We start from the raw sequence: 23,991 nt of genomic DNA, 5'->3' as shown, positions 1-23,991 counted from the left end.
AGACTTGCAAAAAGAAGGAAATGAAGATTAATAAAGACATTTCAAATTTACAATGCAGGCATACAGCACAAGCTGCTTGCACATGCTGATACCAGAAGAAAACAATTTTATGATGAATTAAGGCTTTTTAATAAGGATTATTCAGTGTCTTTGCAGTGGGTACATCATTAGCATTGAAATCTTGAGGAAAACAGTGCAGGAACAGGGACAAGAGAAAAGAAGACGACGGGACCTGTTCCTGCGCTGTTTTCCTCAAGATGTACCAACTCGCTCAACTCGCTGTTTTACGAAGTAGCATTGAAATATGTGCGAAACAAAGCCGATACACTGCATGCCCAGTACCATCATCACATTTAAACCATTAGCAGTACTTAGGCAGTGGAAAGGGCACAAAGTGGAGTTTTGCCGACAATATTCCATGATAAGGAAAAGCTAGGAGGGCTGTCTGCAAATTTAACATGGCTTAGCTCTTGAATTCAGTTCACTGTGTACAATGCAGCATCTACTGTATTTATTATCATCATCCATTAAACTGCCATTAGCAATGATGATCGCATACAAAACAGCATGTATTCAGACTGGTAGCAGGTGAAAGGTTGCTAGGAAAAGATGGTTCCTAATTAGTAACTTGGTCAAGCAAGTCTTGTTAAGGAAACTTGCTAAACAAGCTCAACTACCGGCATCCTTGATGCTAAGGAAGGTACACATGAATGACAAACATGCAAGGTTCTTTTGTACAATGCCTTTAATAAAACTGGTATGATACAGTACAGCTACCTTTATCTCTATACCCTCTTCTATGTACAGAGAATAAAAAAAAAATACTTCCATATGAAGTGTTAGACACAAGCCTAAGAATGAAATCCGGTTGGCTGATACAAAGAGTGCCAGGTTCCTGCACCACTACCACCGCATTACTTGATGCACAGTGTTGTCTTCGAGGCACACAAGGCCAGTCTTTCTCCGTTTCCACGACCACCACCACATGATGCATGACAAAGCCAAAACACCATGTGGATTTTTTGCCACATGTGAATGCTGCAGTTTGGTGTTTGTCTTGGCACATAACAGAAGACATCATTCAGGAATCTCAGTGCAGAAACAAGTTTCCAAAAGTGCTTACATCTCTGCCAGAGATGCCATGCCCTAGCAAAACACACCTCTAAGTAGACGATGACCAAACCTCGCCAGGAAGACTCTTTTTTTGTGCTGCCCACACCATTCAAAAACAGGCTAACAATAAAATGTAGTCTACAACAAGCACCAAAGATAGGGTCATGTGGTGGCAGTTGGGAAATATAGGGGCGACTGGTACATGGGTAAAAGAGAGCAATATCACTGTGGTTTGACAAGCTCAAAATGTCTGACAACATGAAAGTTAAAGCAGGAGCAGCAGATAAATTACTTTAAAGCAGGGCCTGAAGTCTGGCAACAGGTCAAACTGAACTTATGTGTTGACACATTTTTTTTCCCTCTTCAGGAGTGAAATGGCTTTTGAAAGGAATGTTTCAAGAGCACTGTCTGAATTAACGTAGTGCCCAGACATGATCAACACCAGATAAAAGTGCGCTGCAGTTGCTAAAAAATGCATCTGTCCATGTTCTTAAACACAGATGCTCAATCAAAAACAGCACAAAAGGTAAAGAGTTAACAGTAAGAATGTTTTGACAGCCCCAAACATGAGAGCTTCTAGACCTTCTAGAAGACCGCCAATCACAACAGGAAACAAACGTTTGCCATTGGCAAGTTCTGTTAGAGACAAGGGGCTGCTGTTTTTCACTGCCTGCAGTGTAGTAGTAGTACAAGGTCACGTGAAGTCCAGCACGTGGCTATCTCCAATTTCATAACAAGTAGGTAAAACACTTCCTTCTGCTCTTTGAACATCTATCCATGCTCATTATCTCAAGCCTTGTGGGAGGAATGAGAGAGAGAGAGAGAGAGAGAGAGAGAGAGAGAGAGAGAGAGAGAGAGAGAAAAAGGAAACAGTGTTGTGGTTCCCAACCACTTAAAATGAAAACATGGAATAAAACATTGCATCTTGGAATAAAACTGCACACAATGCGAACTACAGAGCATATGTGGTCATTAATAATAATAAAAGAAACCTTTGCTTGGCATACAAATCTTATCTGAGGCACTCTTTGCTGCTTGTAGGTGCCAAGAAAGCCTATGCTACAGCTCAGCAGATAAATTAGAGGAGGCCAAGAAAAGCAAGTCATGACCACAGAGAAATTCAATGATGAATAAATAGTCACACTGTGAAGATTAAAATAAAGATGTTACGCACTTTGCAATAGCATGCCCTTTGCCAAGTGAAGGAAACAACAGTTGCTTTTAAGCTGAGTGAATATGGGGCAACAAGTGCGGCACAAGCTGGTGCAGTCAGGCCAATGGGTTCCGGGCACAGCTTGCACGACCCATGAAAGAAAGCATAACTGCATTGTGTGCAACAGTCACAAAGCTTTCGGTCAACTCAACCATAGTGCAAAATAGAAATCGTTGCCCAGCACTGATATTTCATTGAAAAGCAGCAACAACAATACGGTGGCATTACTGCACAACACACAAAACAATGCAGTAACAATGGTAAAGATGCAGCCAGAACAACATAACTGCTTGCACCTGTCTGCACAACAAAATGCTTAAAATTTGGCTCGGGTGTGCTTCACTGCACCCCCTGCATAGGCTCATGGTGTGCTGCAGTGCAGTCCTCAATTCTTCTGGTGGAACACCCCACACCATAGCTCTTGACAGCTGCCAAGGACTGACTGGTGCTGCCACACTGCAGAGAGCTTCCACAGCCCCACACCAGCGGTACCACCTCATGAAGTCGTGCAGCTGTGGGTGCAGATGCGGTGCCTTGAAGATGTTGCTCAATGAAGACAAGGTTCTTGACAGGAGGAGCTGATTTTAGCAAAATTTTTTAGGAAAAGTCCTGGCCCATCCTGTCCACACAGACAAACAGCACAACCTTCCAAATTCAAGCAAATGACCAGTGCATATCTGTGTTTTCAAATTCAGCTAGTCAATACGCATGACTAGTGTGTTGAATTCGCCTGCTGTAATAAGGCCCAACAATTGCACACTGGTAAATGTTCAGCTGTTTACAAAACTCTTCTACAAAATGGAAAAGAATGACAGATTGAAAACTTTGCCAGCTTCAAAAACAATGCCACCCCTGATAAGTTTCGCTATGGCAGACGAGGTCTGTATCTCGATGCTCGACTGAACAGTGCATGTGCTGCACTGTGCTCTGCACTGTCCTGCCTGAGCTGCACCAGCACAACCCAAAATTTTAGCGCCAAAGGAATAAACAACGTGGGAATAAAATAAAGCTAATACAACGTATGATTTGAACAAGAAGGCACAACCTCATGTCGCCAATACAAGGAACCTTAGAAGTACGATATTTCAGACCTGGTGCCTGCTCTTGCTGCTAGTTCCAGAAGTTGGATGAGGCTTGCCTTCCCTGCACTGCAGTTCCAAATTCTGTTAGTAGTACTATCCAAGAAGTCATCTTTGAAACAGCAAAAATGATGACAGATTCAGTAGCGCCAGCTAAACCTAAGCTAACCAAGACATTTAATGCCAATGTAAAAAGAGAGCCAGTTAAAATTGCAGTTCACAAGGTTCGGGAGCAGTCACAAGTAAACCAAGAAAATGAAAACCAGTGTAGAAAACAATCTATGAAATTAGTAAGATAGTGGATGGGGTTGCCACAGGCAATCGTCCCGAGGCATCCAATTTGATAGAGATCACACTGGCAGTGTGCCTCCATCCCGAGGTCAATGTCCTCACTCTCCTCTGTCTGCCAACAACACTTTGCCTCAGACCTCTGCAAAGTGTAGGACAGGACAGGTTCGTTCTGAAGGGTAGCTCCCGTCTACAACGCCACGATACGGCGCTACGGGGAGAGCATGGCGCACTGCTGGCAAGCAGAGAAAGTAAAAATAAAAGACAAACATGCACAAAAAAGAAAAATTTTTTTGGGAAAATGCAGTGAAGATTTAAAAAACGAAGGCAACAAACTTGCTTTATCAAGAATAGTTGGCAATGGGCACTAGCCTGAAAACAAATCGAAGCTGCTGGTAGAGCTGAATTTACCTGACACACCTGCCATCTCTGGAAGAGGGTTGCATCGAGTTGCCACATTTTCCCATAACAAGTACACATTAGTAAAAGTTGCATGTTATAAAATCCACAGCACAAATTTCAACAAAAGCGTCACACATGAAATGAGATGGCTTAACTCCTGCTCCCAAAGTAACCTCAATTTACTGTTTTATAATATTTCATGGTAATTTACACCTGCTCCAATCATGAAAAATGACTGCAGTGTGAAGCTTGGTGCAGCTTTCCAAGTCTAAAGAGCAACCAATCCTAGCTCGTTGAGTTAACACATGATATGATGCAAATAATCAGCAGCACTTATTACACTGTGAATATCAATAGGCATGTGAAAAGCGCTGCAAATAATGAACAGTGGGGCACCACTTCAATCATCTCAGCAAAAAGTGATAATGGCTGAATAAAATTGACAGGCTCTCGGAAACAAAAAAATGCTCAAGGGGGAAAAAACTAGCCACAATGAAGCAGCGGAACAAAGTCAGTAAAAGGCTGAGTCAGGTTCGTGAGCATGGCCTACTTGTCTCAGGTCTACCGCAATGCATGTGCATGCAAGTGAGACAGCCTTGGGCAGGGCTGCCTCGTCACAGTAATGCGCATCACTCGTGCGCTCAATGAAAGCGTCACAGCGCAGAAAAGAAATGTGTGAGGACGGAACTGATGCAAACATGTCTTGTTTCAGTGGTGAGAAAGATGAGAGATGGGGTTTGGATGGGTGAAGGGGGAAGGTAAGCAGCAAACTGTCTTGGGTGATCCAACACTCCCTCTCTGACTGGCAGCAGCAGCAACAGCAGATGCCTTTTTGGTGCACTGGCAGTTTCATCTGCGCTTAGACCGCCTCCGCTTCTTCTTCTTGGCTAGTGCTGGGCCCGACCCTTGGTCGGAGGTAGGTGAAGGAAGGTCTCCTTCATCGCCTCCGGCCTCCTCCTCGCAGTTCCCTGTGAACCACACACGGACATCAACCAGTGGCCACAAGACAACCAGCTAATAACAGTCACCTGCAATACAAACAGGGCAAGGACCCAAGATTTTCACAGCTAGAAAGCTAGCACTACCAAAACTCCCAAAGGCTGGCCTATGTGAAATGGGGAGCCTTGATTCCCACAACAATAAAATTTTTAGAGCATTACAAGAACAGTGAATGAGAAAACAATGATGAGTGCTGTTAAGGCTGTTTACAAGCACCACTGGTGGTGCCTGTGCAGGAGCTCAATTCGTGCATGATTAGCATATGCCAGAGATTAAGAAGGCTGTGTGATCAAAGAACATTGCGAAACACTCCATCAAATTGTTACTCCGAGCAAAAATAGATTCTATGGCTCTCTCTGGTCAAGTTGACGTTCGTCCGGCAGCAAAAGGCCAATTTTTTCTGTGGAGAAAACTGGGTTTAAAAATTTTCCTGCTGCTTAATTCAAGCCAGTAATTTCAAGACTGAAAAAAAAAAAAAAAAAAACTCCAACATCACTATTTAGGGTTGAACAGTGGTGTAGCCTATACTCAGGAGTCTGCACAAAAAACTGTCTTGACGCACCGCAGTTTGCTTGCGAGAATGGCCTGTGGCTACGACACCCGTATTTCATCTTTCACATTTTCCCTTGTAAAAGCTCCCTTTTCCATTAAAGTAGCATGCTTGACATTGGAACATGGCAATCTATCAATAAAGGTCAATTTCAATTTGTCCTCGGCGTCCCTTTAAGACATGCCACCTTAACAGTTGTTTCAGTACCTTGTGCCCTCCTCACCAGCTTAAGGTGTAGATAAAGCGCTTTTAATGTGATAAAAAAACAAAATAAAAAAACTCCAGTAAAGCCAAAACATAAATGATTATATGCTCATAAACAATGGCACAAATTAGCCATATTTTCTCACAAAAATATACAAAGCTGCTTTATAGCACACTGAAGCTCTCTTGCTTCCCCTACCCTAGTCTGCAAGCAGAGGCTCATCAGAATATATCCAAATTAAATTCTCTGCAATAAAATTGAAGCTGATGCACTCAATAGCATATTCAGTTATCGAAATTAGCTACCTTAGTTACACTGAAGATTGCCCATTATGCAGGGTCCACTTTTGACCCATTTCAAAGACAATAATGTTGGTATGCACAAGAAGCTACCAACTGAGTGGCACCAACAGATTCTATTATCAAATGATAAATGTGAACTATGGTCACGTCTCATTAATATGGATACCTTGGATTCCAAGAAAAACTGTCCATAAAGCGAGTCATTTTGTAATCATGAATCGCAAAGAGCAAAAATTCTGAGAGAAAAAAAAAAATTGTGAGAAAACAATGAGCTATCAACAGTGTCCACTTCTGTGCATTGTGATGGTCAGTGAAGCTGAAATTAGACACAGTTTTGGGAGTTCCAAGTGCATATTATTCAGGTCGCCACTATGCAAGAAATAATATGCAGCTTTATGAGTCTTCTTATCTATGTATGGTATGCTTAATGGCGTCTCAGAGCCAGATGACGAAGCTCCTCCTATGACTGTCCACATCTCAGGACCCCAGGGGCATTGATTTGGCAATCTTTTGCTTTAAAGCACAAAACCAGAAAAGGAAAGAGCCATCAGTTGGCCATTTTCACTTCTCCACTGCGTTCCCCTGGTGTTCTGCGCTCAAAACACCGAAAATTATTTTGTTTAAATCATCATCCACATTGACACAAAAAAAACTGAATGGGTCCCAATAGGCTCCGTGCATTTTCCCCCTGTCCACTGTCCGGACAGTGAGTTTCCATATTAATGAGGAACAAAATCCATTAAAGAAGTTTCGTCCCCAGAAAAATTGCTCTATGAGTCATCCATATTAACGGGGGTTGTATTAACGAGGAACGACTCTACATGCAAATCATGATATCTAACAAATCTGAGGTAATATGGAGCCCGCACACAATTTAATTTCAGCTTACACTCAAAGTTCATAGGATGCCACGGGTCCAGACACACAATAGTAAGAAGTGCTACTGAACATAGAAGTGTAAACCCTCCTCCCTTGCTTCATCAGTTGGCCAAAGCAGAAATGCAGACTGATAGTAAAAGTCGGTGCCATGACAAGGCATCGAAAGGGCTCCTTTCTCCAGTGTACTCTGTTTCACACAAGATGCAGCCCACGTTACTAAAAATCCCTTAGTCAAGTTGTTGAAGAAAAGCCAAGGATCTACTTGAAACAGCCACAGCCCAGCAAACTCACCTTGTCAGCAGTAAGGGTGCGTGTCAGAGATGCTCCGGACACCCTGGGTGCTAGTCGGCCACCGTGCTGGACAGAGTCAAAACCCCACCACCAATAGCAAAGAAGTCCCAATCCAAGTTGAGAGCAAGGGAACAGGCGGCATGCAACCAGGCAAGTTAATCACAAAGCAACCCCCAACTAGTGGCATGCCATTCAATGACAACCTAGCACATTCCCGACAAAGGAATGCCATGTGAACATCTCATGGTGCAATCCCTTGGTTTCTCAAGAAAAGTAAGCAGCCAATTGCATTTGGCTGTCAACAGGAGGAGTAACCATTAAAATGATTGCAATGAGTAGCTCTTGTCATTTGGTAATCTGTGAGTAAATTCAGCCATGTCGCATCTCTTCAACAGACTCCTGCTAGAGCTCCTGCAAATATGCCGCTCTGTGGCCCGACCACCTAACGTGCCAAGCTTTCCACTTTGCATGTACTAGTAAAACATGCATATTTTGGATTTTATTAAACTAAGTTCAGTGTCACCAGCTTCAGTCAAACTACAATTGGCTAAATTAAAACCTGAGGTGCAAGTTGGTTGTGATGCCACAAAAGTACACATGTGACAAAAAGCATAATTGCATAGCTGTCATGTAACAAGATTGGAGACAAGCAAACCTGGCAGCAATCTAACAACTCACCAAGACAGGCCATAATTGTTCATGGGCACATCTCTGCTCATGCCAGAAATGCTACTATGAAAATACCATTAAACCTGGATGTAACAAACCTCTATATAGCGAATTCCTCAATGTAACAAAGTTTTTTTCATTCCCCAATGCCACCCCATTGAAGTGCGTGTATTTGAAACCTCCATGTAACGAGCGTGTAGCGGCAGTTGACCTGATATAATGAACGCTCTAAGCCGACTAATTTGTTAGCTTGTGCTTAGTTGCAAAATTTGACAGGAAAGTTTTACCACGATAAGGCATGAACTGACATGAGAGGAATGTCAAAGATCGCAACGAGCGAACGCAGTCGAGACCACAAACTGTGCTCCAGTGCAGTCGGCGCATCTCCGTTGCTTCTGCTCTTGGAGTGTCATACCATGTGGCACTACAACATTTCACGCACAAAAGCAGCAAAAAACAACAGGGCATAGCAATAACGAAATGGCACGCGCAGTGTGCGCCCATCATCGTCGCGCGGTTTCTCGCAAGATTCCAGTGCTAACAGCTCTCGCTCATCAGGAGCGGGTACAGCGGAGAACGCCAGTGACCCTAGGCGAAGAGTCCGTTTCCTGGGGCAACAGCAGCGGGCAGACCAAGAGAGGGAACGCTCAGGAAGAGGCATGTCCCTCTGCGGCCAGTCTACAGCAGCGGCACGATCGCACGCGTTCCCCTCTAGCTTGGTTGCGGTGCCTCTATGTCCCTTTCCTCTCCGACTCCCACCACCACACTCGTTGCGTGAGCCGCGGCAGCCGTGCTATCAGTGCGATCGCGGAACTTTTCTCCGTGTTTATGACTTCGAGCAATAGTGTTTTCTGCAAACATTTTCAAGGTGATTTCATCTACATTTAATTCTTACTACAGTTTCCGTTCTGCACTGTCCTTTCAGATCTTCTCGCGGGAACTGCATGCAACGAAAACCAGGATGTAATGAAAAATACCATACTTTTTTCAACTTCGTTATATTCAGGTTTAACAGTGCAAGGATTCAGACAGAGAACCTCAAGCTCTCTTCATCAGAGAACACTTCTCAGGCTTCCTACTCATGCATCTATCTGCTACGTTTCATGAAATACTTGTTAACGCTGCTTATTTCTCACTACATAGCGTTAAAACCAAGAAAATGTGGGAGCGCCTTGCACTCTTGGGCGATTTGACACACTACAAAAAGCTGCTGTTGCTTTCAATTATGCAGCAGTGCATGCGCTTACCTGTATTACAAATATACCTCCGAATATATCTTACAGGCAACTCTGACTACAACTGCCAATCTCAATTTCCAGCCATAGCAAGAACCCGGGAATGACGGCATGAGCCGGTCGAACTTTTGTTAAGATGATGAGCAACAAACACCGAGACCGGAATTGTTGCCGAAATTCAAAAGCTGGGATGGTGGGGATTAACACTGCACCAACAATCTGCGCACTGTTTCCCAATACTTTTCTATTCTCGAGATTAAAAGTTCAGAGGGTGCAGGCCAGACAGACAGTTCAGACGATGCAAGGCAAAATGTAGGGGAAGTGCTGAACACCTTCACCAAAAATGACACCTGTGATGCATTTCAGAAAGAGCAGACATGACAGTCACAAGAGCCAATAAGCACAAGTCGCAGTCTGTACGATGGCAGTAGGAGGAAAGAAGCTTGTTGGGCAGGTTTATTGTTCACAAGCACTATAAGAGTGCAGTACGCCCTCTCTTGTCCCATCACAGTTCTGCGCTGCTTTAGCAGTTATGGCAGCTGTGGCCACCAACTCCAATATAACTGTAATAGTACTACAAAATCAAGTCCCCTAGGCTTCTGAAATTCAAAGAAATTATTGCTAATGTAAGCATTTTTCACTGAATTGTGTCTCAGCAGCCACACTCTCTTTTTTGATGTTATTGTTGGTATGGACATCAAAAGGAACTTATCTGCATGAATATGACGCATGCGGGAGAACTTAACGCATGAATATAATGCATGCTCAGGAGAATATTAAAATAAGGTTTGGTCTGGTTTATAGGGTTTAACGTCCCAAAGCAACTCAGGCTATGAGAGACGCCGTAGTGAAGGGCTCCGGAAATTTCGACCACCTGGGGTTCTTTAATGTGCACTGACATCGCACAGTAAACGGGCCTCTAGAATTTCTCTTCCAAAGAAATTCTAGTATTATTATGATTATATAATGCAACTTCAAATTTTCAGGTCAAACGTAGCTGAGACCCCCTCCCTCCAAAAAACAAAAACAAAAAATATAGAAGCAGCGAATGTGCTGATGTTGTTCAGGAGCAAGGGCGTCCGCAGAACTTTTTCCAGGGGGGGGGGCACCCGATGTCCGGGGATGGGGGAGGCGGTACGTTTGTAGTTGTTTTCTACCAGGGCATAAACAATATCCGTAATTCCAGGGGGGAGCTGCCACCCCCCTTGCCCCCCCTTCCGGACGCCCATGTTTAGGAGGCAATGCTTCATAGCCGTGTGCCACTATACTGAGCAGAGCCAAGCCTGTGGTACTTCAATGCACACAGCCTCAACAGAAATGGTGGCACTGCCTTGCCACTGCTACTTGGTGTTTTGAGCTGCCCAGTCCTGTAACTGTTCCTTTGCTTTTCCCTACTTCGCTCAACTTTTTCGGTGCCTTCTCTTTCTCAATGATCTCCATCGCAAACCTTCTGTATCCATAGCCACCCTCTCATCTGCACTTGCAAGACTTTTAACACGAGGTCATTAAAAACCTGGCTTCTCCTAACAACTCTCAAGCCCCGTGGCGAAGGTCACTTTAGCTATCTTGAAAAGCTCAGGAAAAAAAAAAAAAGAATTCACGTTATATTCTCATCACTTTATTCTGAATATAATGCGAGTGCATTCTGAAGAATTATTTTAGATCTCCTGCAGAATTTTGCGGATTATTTCCTCTCAATTTGCGGAATTTAAAATTTTTTGTAGCAGAAAGTTAGGAGCCTTAACTATAATACAGTTGACGACCAATTTTTCGGACACTCTAGGGATCGCGAAAATGGCAGAAAAATCAAATTTCACCAAAAAAATCACGAACTTATTACAAATATGCCGGAGGAAGCGACCAGTTGTATTACACACATTCTAAAGCTCCTTGCGACTATATTTCGCCGCATGACATGCGCACAGACGACAGGTGGTGACCGCTTTCACGAGCTTGGCCTAGCTGTACTGCCCTCGGCATGTCGCCGATGAACGCACAGGTTGGGACAGTCTAAACGGGAAAGCGAACACACGCCGCTGCGGGAACTGTGCTGCGCCTGCAGTACGATGGGCCCGGAATGAGAACGCGAAGATGGCGAAATAATAAGAACCGAGAAACGACCGAAGCAAGTGCTCCGTCAGCTTTCGCCATTAGGCCTAGCGACTAGAGCCAAAATCGGCGTCGTATCCGGCGATACGCACTCTGCGGTGGCTTGTGTAAAATGAGGCGTCTTGCCCGTCATCGAAACGCCAGTTGTTTACGGTTTCACAATAGAAGAGTCCGGTTGCGGTGCATTTCGCCGCGGGTACGCTGACCTTGCTCTGAAATGCACCACTGTTTCCTCCCGTGCTCGTCGTCACCGTGAGGCCGTACGCCTCCCATGCGCTTCGCTGGTACCTCTTTCCGTATTCGGGATGAAAGACTCGGCACAGATGAGTTCCGCGAACTGAGACTATGGTTCAAGTTCGTGCGGCGCAAGACATTCAAGAACAATACGAATTCAAAACCACGCAGGCGCAATGTGCCGACTCTCGCAGAATTTCAGCATCACAATTCAAAAAGACCCCTTTAAGCTTGAATTTCGTTTTGTTTGATCAAGTTTTCAATCTCTCCTGCAGTTTGAATTAATGAGGTTCCACTGTACACGTTATATGGCGGCTTGGGTATTGGCGGCTAGCGCGAACGAGGTCCAAAAAAATCGAGCAGGCAGTTGCGGTGCGTCCGAAATTTGAGGCGCTCTTATACATTGGCTTTATGGGCCATGTCGCGGTGCCGCGAAAAAGTCCAAATAATCAAGCATGTCCGAAAAATCAGGCGTCCGAATTTCCGGTCGTCGACAGTAGTTGAGAGCTGGCTGATCCAAGCCAAGGAATGTGCACAAGATGGCTCCCAGCAGTTTAACGACATATGTTACAGTGCGTTTTTTTTTGTGGTATAAATGAGGGAAATAAGCAGCATGCAACGTGCAGGGGGGGCCTTACAGCAGCATAAACAGCATGCACACCAACTGAAGTAACAAAAAAAGAGGCCAGGCAACTAAAGTCATGAAAGGTGTGTCATTACTACTATAGTGCTCATACTGAAAGGCACTTACCATTATCGTTGGTGCCATCTTCATGCCTTCCATGTAGTTCCAGAGAGAGGATCTTCTCAGTTGTTGTCTCAATCTGAAAATGCACAAGACTTGGTCAAGAAATGTGTGCAAAATCTACTGCTACAAGCCTAGGACAACACAATAGGAGTTACTTAAAGTGCGAAAATGAGCATTATACAAAGCTAAGAGGGAACTTGGTACATCTGCCCAAGCAAGCAACAGTAACAGCCACAGTGAAACTGTTAATCAACAATGCATTCCAAAAGATTAGTTGAAGGAAAGCACATGTTCCAGCAGAGGCAAGGAGGTCTTAGGATGTCAGGTAACACATGTTAACAACAAGTTACAGAGTTTGGGGAAGAGAACACTGAAGTTAGTGATGTTATGCTTTCAACTATGAGACAAAGTGTTCTTGATATACATGGGAGGCAATGCCTGAAGCATCTGGCGTTTCAGTGCATAGATATAAATGAAACTGTCATTACTGCTTTCCTTTCAAGAGGCAGTTACACAAGCAACAACGCTGGTGAAATAGAAACAACCTTGTCAACTGGTTGTGCTATTGCGACTATGAGCATGCTATCATTGAAACAACCTTCAAATGAAGGCCTAACCTATGCTTTGGTGCAATTATCGAGTGTATGGATGCACATCACAGATGCACAGAATGAGGACACACATTTGCTTTTGGCCACGAGTGCCAAACATCAACAGAATCAAGATGCACACAAAAGACAAAAGGACAGAAGGAGGAAGAAAACTCAAAGAAAACTGTTGAACAGTGTTCCAAATGCCAGGAATGTCCATGCTCCTTTTGCGCACATGCAAGCCAACTACATGAATGTGTGCTTCCCTATGTGTCTAATGTGCTTTCAAATTTAAGAAATACTATGTGCCTGGATACTATGTGCCCACCTACATCATTCCAGACGCAGCTCAGCAATATGAAAATATGAGCAGGCACAGCTCATTCAATTTCGCAGTGCAGCACTGCAGCCACAGAAAAAAAAAAAAAAAATGCTCTCTCCACACCAAGAACGGCGCCAATATGGGAGAGCTGGAAATCAAGCCTGCCCCAAAACCTGGCACGTGCAATGAAGAAGAAGCGGTAAAAAAAAAAGTAAAGGAAAGTCTGCAAAAAGAGCCAAGTTGGGCGAGAATTGCACCTGAGAACAGCGGCATTCTCTCGCTCCCACCGCTACAGCGACTGAGGTGCCACCAACAACCAGAGGCCGTGAACAACAAAGCAGCTAAGTGCCACTACACTGTGGGATGCAGAGACTTGGAAGGCGTGTGTGGGCATGGAAGAAGAGCCCAGCGTGCCCAGTGGCAAGGTCCGAGGGACCCGTTTCCTGCTCCTCCTCAGGGTTACCTCTTTCTCGACCACTTTCTCAACAAACTCGAGTGTGCGCAGGCGGGCCTCCCCCGTCTGGGGGTCGATGACTCGCTCAATGCGGCGGGACACCGTCTCGTCCACGACGTGCTCCCGCTCCACCGTGCATGTCTGCCCATCGCGCAGTGTCAGCACCAGCCGAGGCAGCTCTTCGTCGCCGAGCAGCGCCTTTGCAGCAGGGCAAGTCAGACAAACCCCTCTCCAACCGAGGCCCCTTTTACCCTGGACGGCATGGTTACTACGAGGCACAAGCTCCCAAGATTTATGAACTAATGATTAAACATCTGAAAGCTTATCCCTTTTTCTTCCAAGCATGGCTGACACATGACAGAACCTTACTAATCTTTCTTGTGCTTCAGCAACAATGGTCTCAAAAGCAGCGATGATAATACGAATGGCAGCTACACATGCAAATCATGTCGGCAAATGGTAAACGGCCTCAGACTGGAACTACCAAGTTAACATAATAAAACTTTAAAAGGAGAAATTAACGAAGCGATCCCTCTTCTGTCCACTACTGAGAAGTGACAGGGCTGTGGTGTATTTGCTGGTGATGAAATCTGTGTTGGCCACCAGCTTCTCAGTCTTTTTGTGATGTTGGTAAGTAGTATGAAATTAGCAAAAGTTGAGACAGAAGCAGAATTTGCATCTTATATGAAATCTGCCATGCATGCACATTTTGCTGCTCTACCATTTCTTTAATGACAATAGACCAGGCCAAGAACAGAATTAAATTCTGAGCTACTCATCTCAAAATACCAATACTGCAATGTCTGAGTGCATGATCATGTGGTTTTTGTGCATATTTCTAGGTTTTCTTTTCAGAGCAAATAATTCTAGTCCAAAATACCGCAACATCACTGTTGAATAAGACTTTTTACAGTCAGACCTCATTCATTCGACCCCCATTAATCCAGAAATAAGGATAATTTGGACTGCCGGCGCAGTCCCATTAAACGTTCATGTATCTCTATGGCGTCAGATGATTACTAATTCGGATGCAGCTTGGCTTACACCAGTTAATTCGGACGAGCTCAAGGAGAACGACTGTGTCAAGGCATGACCAGCACAGCAAGCAATTGTCCAAATATTTCTCTTCAAGCCTGAAATGCATGGTGCACTCCTGCCTGTGCACCTTCTGACATGTACGCTCAACATTTGCTATGACGACGACTGGAAGGCCAAAATGTAGGCCAAGTGGCATGGCTGTGTAGTTTCATTTTCCAAGCTTTGAGCCCAGCTAACGGTAGCGTTGTTGGCTATCAGCTGCGCATCAGCTGCATGCCATTTCGGATGCAGATCGGCGCGTCTTGCCGTCCCGGCATCAAAACTCATCTCTCTCGCTTCCGTCCACATTGTTCATCTGGTGTGAAGACTGCGCGACCATCACACACAATGCTGCCACACACGAGGAGGCAACAACACTACCATGTCTCACTGTGACGGAGGCTGTGAAGGCCCTTACAAGTATGGAGCTGTTCTTCTTTGCCCTTGCCGACAGTGTGCATAGACAGGGTAAAACATTTGACAGGACTCTGAAAAATGCTGTAGCCCATTAATGAAAGAGACACTTTACTTGTTTGCCCACTTTTTCACAAATAAATCTACTATGATGAGAACTGTTCTTGAAAGTTTATGGATGTCATTTTAAAATCTGACCTTTGGACAATTTGGAAACTTTTTCCGGTCCCTTGAAGTCTGATTTAACACGTTTTATTGTACAGTATAGGATGACCAATGACATTCCAATTGGAAGTTTTACACTGAGTTCAAAACCTGAAGTGCACTCCTGTAGTGCACCAGTAGTTTTTAAACCTTTGATAAATATAGATTGCACAACCTACTATTTCCATGAGATTCTCCTTCACAAAGAAAGGCAAGCTGAAAGCACAATGCAACATATGCAGCCTCTCATCATTCACCACATTTAGTACACAAGAAGCACACATGGGGTTACTTTTATCTCGGTAAAGAAATTAGGAAGACCGCAGGAAATATTATTTACCAGAGGCCTTTATATGCGCACTTAACACAAGCAATACAAGTGACATGAAAACACAAACCACAGGGAAAGGCAGGAAACGTGCAATGGCAAACACAGACTGCTGTTACAGTCACCACAATACATGCAAATTATCAGCACATAACACAGCACACTGGACAAGGCAGCAGACACAAGGAAAAAATAGACACAAATGACAGGGCTCCAGATAAAATGTAGTAATCAAACGAATTCACACAAGCTGTTCTTAGAGTACATATTTTAGCAATAAAGTTAGGGTAACACAGTAGAACCCACCTAAAGTTGCAAGGACCAGCAAAAACTTTTATCATATAGGTTGCTAGTGATGGCATGACTCTGACAATGCTGTCTGGTAATTTGACTACTTACTAAGAATATAGTGTTGGCTCAGAAAACAAACACTGAAAGGTTTTCATCCTACCCTTATGTGTATGTGTAGGCTTATATTTGGAGCCAACTTTTTTTTGGTCAGCGAGGGGTGCAAGTTGCGAGGTCGGATTATATGCGGCGATATACTGTATGCACTGTGCGTTATGACCTTTGTAGAGTTTTTTAGCACGTGCTCATGATATCTTTGTGTAATTTGTGCACCCCCTTTTTGAAGCCTTAATTTTAGGGGGAAAAAAAGTGTGCGCAAATGAGGGGAGTAAATACGGTACTCATTTTATTTATACTGTGAAACAAGTGGAAAAATTTTTGGCAGATGGCTCAATACCAAACTTGTGTTTGTGACGGGGTGGGGGGCACATGAGAACCAGGTGCTAACACAAACATGAAAAAAAAAAAAACTATATTCTTTCTACTTATACCTGTATGTGAACACGAAAAATTGTAACCCCAAGCTCACCTTGTGCCCTAAGCTCTGCTCCCTGTCAGAGTACACTTCTGGATGCTCCAGGTTGTTGCTGTTTTCTGCAAGTGCACAGGGGAATGATTGATATCCACTCAGAGAAGAAGAGACCCCTCCAAAGAGGGTCTCGTCGAACAATACACCCGCATTTATAAAATAAACTCACAGAACACAAAGGAGACGTATTAGCGAAACATAAAAACACACTGGATGGCTTGTTTGATAGTTAAAAAATATTCCGCATGCAAAAACATGAGACGTAGGTGCATCGTTTTTTGTTTGCCAGCCCTGGAAGCAAGTGAGGCATGCGTCCCTCCGCTGCTAAAGGGTTAGGGTACATAGACTGCCAACTTAAAAATAATAACTGATTCAGGCCGTATGGAGCCAACAACCACGCTAGCTATAAAATGCCAAGGCCATGCATTTTTTGCACGGGTGACGACACAGACTACATCAAACTAGATCTGCTACCATCTGACAATGAGTCATCACTCTTCAGAGCTAACTTCACAATATCCATAACTGCCGACTACATGCTCATTATTGCAAGGACAGCAGAGAGCTTTTTACAAAGCACAAAGAGACAGCATGCAATGCACACAGACTGTGCACGACCACATCCTTTTCCTCTCGTTGCAGCATTGACGAATTAGGAGTGACAGCTAGGAGGATATTTTGAGAGTGGCTCTTGATGCTGGGTGCTTCTCGCCAGAACAAAGGATATGGCCTGCATCACCACGGAGGCTCTGGGGCAGAATGCAGAGCTCTTTCAGGATTTAATGAATTTTTTGAAAGTCAAAGCAACACTGCGGGGACATGGGGAAAGTTCTGGATTAATTTTGACCACCTATGCTTCTTTACTGCGTACAAAAATCTCAACACAGAGGCATTCTTGTATCTTATTTCCAAAGTGCGGCAGCTGCAGCCGGCATTGACCTTGAGCTCTCATGTCAAGCAGCAGCAAGGTCTCATAGCCACTGAGTTAGTGCAGGCACAGCTGATACAAAAGCTTCACAGTACGTCTACATTTTCCCATTTCCTGCTTTAAAATTCCATGAAAGATATAAAAATTTCATACCGTATAAACGCGTGTATGGGCCACACCCAGTTTTTTCGAAGGAATTGTTTAAGAAAAAAATTAATCCGTGTAAGGCCTCACCTGAGCTTTCCATGACCCGGGCAGGAATAGAATTCTAAATGCATGCGCCGTGGCCTCTGCGATTAGCTCCGGCTGCGAGCAACGGTGCGCTTGATCGTGGAGCGCTCCATCGCGGAGGCCACGTGCACGCACAGGAGCTTCCAAGTGCCGTCCATAGATGGCGCCCGAGGCCGTGATCATCAATATCAACAACTTTTTTTTTCACCGCGACCTCCCGCTATCCACATCGGCATCAGTATCGCCAGCTCCAGCCTTTTGTGGCGTGTTAGCGCGTTCACCGTAATAGTTGTTGTGGCATTCAGATGCTGCCGCCGAGCGTCGCAGTCTTAGCACGATGGGCAAGCACTTTAACAGCTACACGGCTGGGAGTTAGCTCTCGAACACGGTAAACGTGCGGTGGGCAGGAAATTCGACGTGGCCGAGGAGTGCGTCCGATGATGATGCAACCAAAAGGATGCATTGAGAAACACAAGCTGCAAAAAGCGCGCTTTCCGAGGCAAGCCATGTGAGTTTCCCGAACTGGAAGAAGAGCTTCTGTGCTATGTGATGGAAGTGCGGAACAACGGCTACGCGTTGACAGCGGACATGCTGCGCGGCTTTCTTTTGGGATGAGCATGCACCAGAACACAGCACCAGCTCATGAGTCGAAATACTCCGTGAGTGACGATTGAACGTAGAATAAATGTCGCTCATTCCCTGGTTGGTGTGTTTTTACTAAAAAAAATTTTTTTTTTCACACATCGCGTGTATGGGCCGCACCCAGAAAACTGGCCCTCGAATCTAGAAAAAAAGAGCGGCCCTTACACGCGTTTATACGGTATTTACTGCACACGTTTTTTCTTTCTCATTTATTCAGAACTACCCTGACTCAGCACATAACCTCTGAACAAAGAATCTTTATACAGAAGGCCGGGCCAATGATGACGATGATTTTGCTTTTTTGAAGAGCCTGAAGCAAAAGAATCCTCTTGGTACATTCCAGACTGGTTGCGCTTCACAATTAGCAGCCACCTGAAAGCGACCTTCGGCAGTGAGGTACACAACTGAGCATGGGCCTAGTTCACTCTGCTGAAGACAAGCCTGCACCCAGTTTTTCTATGATGGAACATCAGCAGCATTTTGACATCAGCATTTTTGACAACTTAATGTTCTTAAAGGCACTGCCATTGTTAACCTCATGCAAGCTGCCAACTACACACCATTTTAGTCTATTCACCCAGCTTGATTATGTAGCAGAAGGTTACTCCAACTTCTAGACAAGGCTAGTAGTAGCAGACATAAGGAATTGACTGCATTACAAGTTGCTACAACAGGGCTAATATTTAATATTTTAAATCCATGTTTCCAGACAAGACACAAAGACAAAATTTTAGGATTAGATGTGACAAACAGTCCATGATCAAAAATTGAGTGTCATGGCCACTTCAACCTTTTTTTTTTCTTCCTCCATATCTCTAAGGAAGCCTAAGAGAACCAACGGTGAGACAACAGACTTGATTGACAAAGTCCTCACCATCATCGTAGACGTCCCTCCTCTGTTCCCTAGACACCTGCTGTTCCATCGCTTCATCAATGTTGATGTTGACAGCCTTGAAGATGGGTGACACAGGCCTGGCTTCTACACCCTCTGTCATGTGAGCCAGCATGGCCTGGGCTTGCACAGCATCTTCTTCGAGAGACTTCATCCTGGATGAGCGCAAGACATTATACAAGACATCTTTAATCAATAGAAGCAGGAAAGGTCATCGTTAACCTCTGACTTATGATCTATTTGAGTAGTGCTGTGCCTTCTCGATCACTCCACGTTCAAAAACAAGAACCTGAAAAGTAATGACGTCCTTTGCAAAACAGACAGGCACCAGGGCCCAAATATAAACTCAATCTGGGACAGGGCGACTGCACAAGATGCAATGGAGTCCATTCTCAGTGGCAATAAATTTTTTGGGTTGTTTTAATCTAACTTCCTGGTATCCAATAGCTCCGAAGAAGTGCTCCGAAGAAGACAAACGCAGTCTTGCTCTATGCCTGCAGATGGTGTTTCACGATACCTAGCCTGTCGCCACGCTGCTCTCTTTTCGGCCTCCAGCGCCCTCTGCTCGGCATCTGTGAGGCTGCCAGGGTGTGCCTTGTGCTCTTCGTCAAGCTGCTGCTGACGCTCTTGCAAGCGCCGCTCTGCCTTCAGAGTGCGCACTGCAGGAACGGGGGGAACCTGCCGCATGGGCCCTGTCTCCATCGACAGGGGACTGTCCACCTCACTGCAGGGCAGAGAGACAAGGAAGTCAGTCGGACAACAGTCAGTGCTAACTTGCAACAGCCTGCATAGCTAAAGAAGCTGCAAAAATTAACAGAAGCAAAAGAAGATGCAAGCAAAAAGAGAAGTTTACAGGACAACGGTGGCACAGTCTAGTCAACTCCTTGTTGAACTGTACTCTAAAATCCAGGTAATTATTAGATGGTATTACTTTGGTGCACGGTCCTGGCAAATGTATGCCTTGTTCAATGCCATGAAGTGCTTGTTAACCCAGAAGCATTTAGCCACACACTAGTTATTTCAAACAATCCCTAAAAGGCTTACTGCAGCAAACTGTTAGAGGCAATGGTCACAACAGCTGACTGAATGCTGTGGAGGCATAAACAGAGCGCACGAAATGCCATGATGATGAAAGTGAACCAGCGAGTGCCAGTAATGGTGCTAGTACACAAATGGAATGAAACGGCAAAGCATGTATCATCATGGCCATCAGGTGGGAAAGGACAAGATGGGTCATGCTGTTGTTAGTGCCATGTCATTACCTCCCCCCATACGGTTCGAGCAGCTGCTCTTTTTGTTCATTTCACTTTTCCATCTTTCACTAGGCTTAAGAGCATTATTGTAGTCTGCTGTGGCGGTGACCTGAATCCCAAGAAATGACCAAAGCGCCAACCAAGAAAATTATCAGGATATGAAGGTTGTGGGGACGCCTTCGTCCCCTACGTTCACTTTCCCGCATTGCACCCCACTGTTGTTAGCTGCCCCCGAAAAGCACTCCTCTCGGTTCGGTTACTTTTAACTAACAGGGGAGGGCGCTCGCGTCGCAGCGACACCAGCACCACAGATGACGTTTTGCTGCGCGCGCGCGGGGGATAGCTGGCTCTCTTCTCCCTGGGACCGGGAAGCTCGCGGACGTTTCGCTGGCGGCTCCGCTCTTTGTCGACGGGCGCCTCTCGGTCGGAACTTACTCCCGCCAAGCCCGTCCCGTCCGACATCGGAGTTTTCCCCCTGCCCTACCGTGGGCGAACGTTCGCTCGTAACCGTGCTGGTGAGTCGGACTTCCTCGATTCCTCAGTGTATTTTGTTGCTAGCTGGCGTTATTGTTGTTATAGCAATAAATGCCTTGTTTGTGTCAGCCAGTGTGTCGTTCCTTTGTTCCCGCAGAGCAAGGCCCGCCATGGTCGGTGTGCGCTCGGTAGCGTACGCGACCACGGGGTGGGGTCCGCGCGGCTTTGAACTCTGTCAGCCGCGCTTAACCAGGGGAGAACGTGTTTATCTCCCCCATTTCAACCCCACAAGGTCAAGGTACTAAACATACCGAAGAGACGGATCCCCCAGTAAAAAAGTATGGCACTTAGAAGAGTATGCTAAGCAACCACAAGAAAAATTAAAACTTTTCAAGGAACTTGACAGGATGTTCACATGAAAAAGAAAAAGGCTGAGGACAGTAGCATGTTGAAAACAGGAGGCGCTGCTGCGATGAACTGCAGATAATATGCAATCACTCAGCATTTTAAAGCAGTCCCCGTTTAACTGCAAGAAAGTTGAAAAATATGCACCACAGATATGAACACTGCTCCTTGCAGCGCACTGGAAGGCCATTTCACCCATTTTAAAGAGGAGTATAAACTAATTTTTCAAAATATGCAGGGAAGAAAGGTACAGCACTATGTTAACATATATGCCTGGAAGAAATTGACCCCCCCCCCTTTTCTTCCTTCTTTTCCCCACTAGGCCCCCGTCTTGGTGAGCTATGCAGAAGACGCCGCCGCTACGCCCAGCATTATTACTGGCTGCGCCATCAGCGAAAAACCCCAGTAGTCCTTGTGAAAGCTCGTGACATCCGGCACATTTTCTTCCATGTTTTCACTCAACATGACACCGCCTGCGATGTGAAGCTACGGTGCAAAATTGAACTTGCATTCCATTGAATATGCGCTGGAGAATGGGAACAGCGCAGCAGGGAGTAAGTCTGATGTGAGAAAAAAATTATCCGGGACTATCCACCTCTTTTTGATTGGGCAACGAAGCGAATCCCAAAATCAACACCCACTCAGAACTTCACGGTAGTGTTCCCTTTCCCCACTTTGGCCGAGCAAAGACATGTAAGTGAACAATGATGCTGTTTGTGAATGTTGTGCATTTCCGGTGTGCCCTCCATACCACGTGATCACAAGAGTTAATCCCCGGTGTGCTGCAGGCCTATTTCGCTTCTCTGTTTTCATTACACGGGGCAACGACGTGCCCAGCCAGCAAGATGCTCGCCTGCATATACTACATACTAAGGACTGACTGAAGGATTCGAGAAAAAAAGATGTTTTCCGCTAAAGCTACCTAACATAGAGGCCAGAGAGCACGCGGCATCTGAGAATTTTGACACAGATTACTCGTAATTTATCGTAATGTAGCAGCATGTAACAAACAGGCTTTGCCTTTTGGCGCAGTCTGGCGCAACTGGCGCAGCAATCACACCACTGATCAAAGGTAAAGAAGCACTTCTCGGTCAAATGCGACATGCATAAAAGTGCTTATTGCTCCTAGTTATTGAGAAAGTTTTCTCACGTCTCAGCTGCATGGTGAGCAGCAGCAGGAGGCATCTCAACATCTTCATCGCATTCTGTCTTCTCATCATCCTCTTCCTCCTCGCCACTGTCATCCTGGTGCAACCACCGTCCATCACGCTTGCCTGCATGGTCACGCACAGGTGGTAAAGCTGGACTGTCGGTGAAGCATAAACATACACCTTCCTCATCATATGCAGAGCCCTAGATGAACTCTGCCAGTAAGAAGGCACAAGAAGGCCATACATGCCCCCAGTTGGCTTGCAGCTACCAGCATGCTGGTGCCATCTAGGGGTCACGAAGATCTCTGTGCCCCAGAATTAGCAGCTTTCTTTTTTAAAGGCACTAGTTTTTTACTATGAGGCAATTAGTGCATTAAGGCATGTGCAAAGTCTTTAAAAGGTGCCTACTGGTATTATCTGGCTATAGTTCTCTGAACAAAGCATAGCACAGGAAGCTTGTATGCATTTCATGCCGCATTCATAAGTATCCCCCCCCCCTCCCCATCCTAACACCCTCCCCACTTCACACCCTCCTCCTCCTCACTGGGTCTTCCTTCTTGGAGTAAAGGCACCGTTTAAATCCTGCCAATAATGAACACTTTGCACAGGGGAAGCCCTCTAGTCGAAACGTTGGAAGCCACCCTGAAGCTTTCCCTTCCTTTGTTTACTTTGTGTACATATTGCACGTTGGATATGGTTATGCTGTCTAATAAAGTTGTATACATTTCTCTGCACATTATGTTGTTTTGTACAGTGATAAGGCGGTCTAGTTTTGTTTATTTCAGTTGCAAACACCATAGACTATTTTGGAAAAAAATAAGGGCAACAACATTTGCTTGTTCATCATTTTCTGAAATATTTTTTTTTTCTGTACTGAACAGATATCTGATATTAGATTTGATATTCGAAGCCATTTTTTCTTTATATTCGTATTTAATTTGTATTAAAAAATTTCAATATTTGCACACCCCTAGTGACAACAGGAGAAAAAGGACAGCACTCACTCTCCTGTTCCTCTCGCATCTTCTGCAGCTCGCTTTCAGACAGGAAGCTAAAGCGCTTTGCCTCTGGGGCACCAGGGAGGAGAGGGCCCTGCTGGTGCTGCTGCTGCATGCTCTCAAAGTGGTGCTTCTTCTCAATGAAGGTCAGGGACTCCGGCTCAGCCACAAAGCCCCCCTGCAGCTGCGTCCAAGGATAAACACACAGAGAGAGACGGGCAAAGTGGGAAAGTGCTGGTGCAGTAGTCACAGACAAGCTTTCCCCAACAACTACAGCCTCATCAACAAGGCGCCACCTTGATAAGCACACATACCGCTATTCCCAGCATAATACTACCATGTTTACACACAACCGATGCACTTGTGTAATGAATGCACCGCAATTTTGGGGTTCAAAAGGAAAATTCCAGTTAACACACCTCACCCAATTTGCTT

General features: G+C 45.1%; 1 protein-coding gene across 13 annotated transcripts in view; it reads right to left on the bottom strand.

The window, feature by feature from the left end:
* Positions 1-727: 727 nt before the first annotated feature.
* The window catches only part of LOC149371883 (protein lap4-like), a 165,985-nt gene continuing 142,721 nt past the window's right edge, over positions 728-23,991 (bottom strand). For 10 of the 13 annotated variants that reach the window (XM_089566189.1, XM_089566191.1, XM_089566195.1 and 7 more), the window contains 8 exons: positions 23,563-23,740; positions 22,558-22,681; positions 19,793-19,999; positions 19,258-19,430; positions 16,583-16,647; positions 13,692-13,880; positions 12,320-12,392; positions 728-5,063 (listed from right to left, as the gene is read on the bottom strand). In XM_089566189.1, the coding sequence (XP_089422315.1) occupies positions 4,945-5,063; positions 12,320-12,392; positions 13,692-13,880; positions 16,583-16,647; positions 19,258-19,430; positions 19,793-19,999; positions 22,558-22,681; positions 23,563-23,740 (1,128 nt within the window). In that variant the 3' untranslated portion in view covers positions 728-4,944. Of the gene's footprint in view, positions 5,064-7,321; positions 7,388-12,319; positions 12,393-13,691; positions 13,881-16,582; positions 16,648-19,257; positions 19,431-19,792; positions 20,000-22,557; positions 22,682-23,562; positions 23,741-23,991 lie in introns of all 13 variants that reach the window. The other 3 variants (XM_089566192.1, XM_089566199.1, XM_089566198.1) reach the window with 3 other exon arrangements.

The sequence above is a fragment of the Amblyomma mixtum genome, chromosome 1 (assembly GCF_055824585.1).
Source record: "Amblyomma mixtum isolate Tamu chromosome 1, ASM5582458v1, whole genome shotgun sequence".
Taxonomy (NCBI): domain Eukaryota; kingdom Metazoa; phylum Arthropoda; class Arachnida; order Ixodida; family Ixodidae; genus Amblyomma; species Amblyomma mixtum.
The sequence above is the reverse complement of the archived record's forward strand: the minus strand, read 5'-3'. Positions and strand labels throughout refer to the sequence as shown.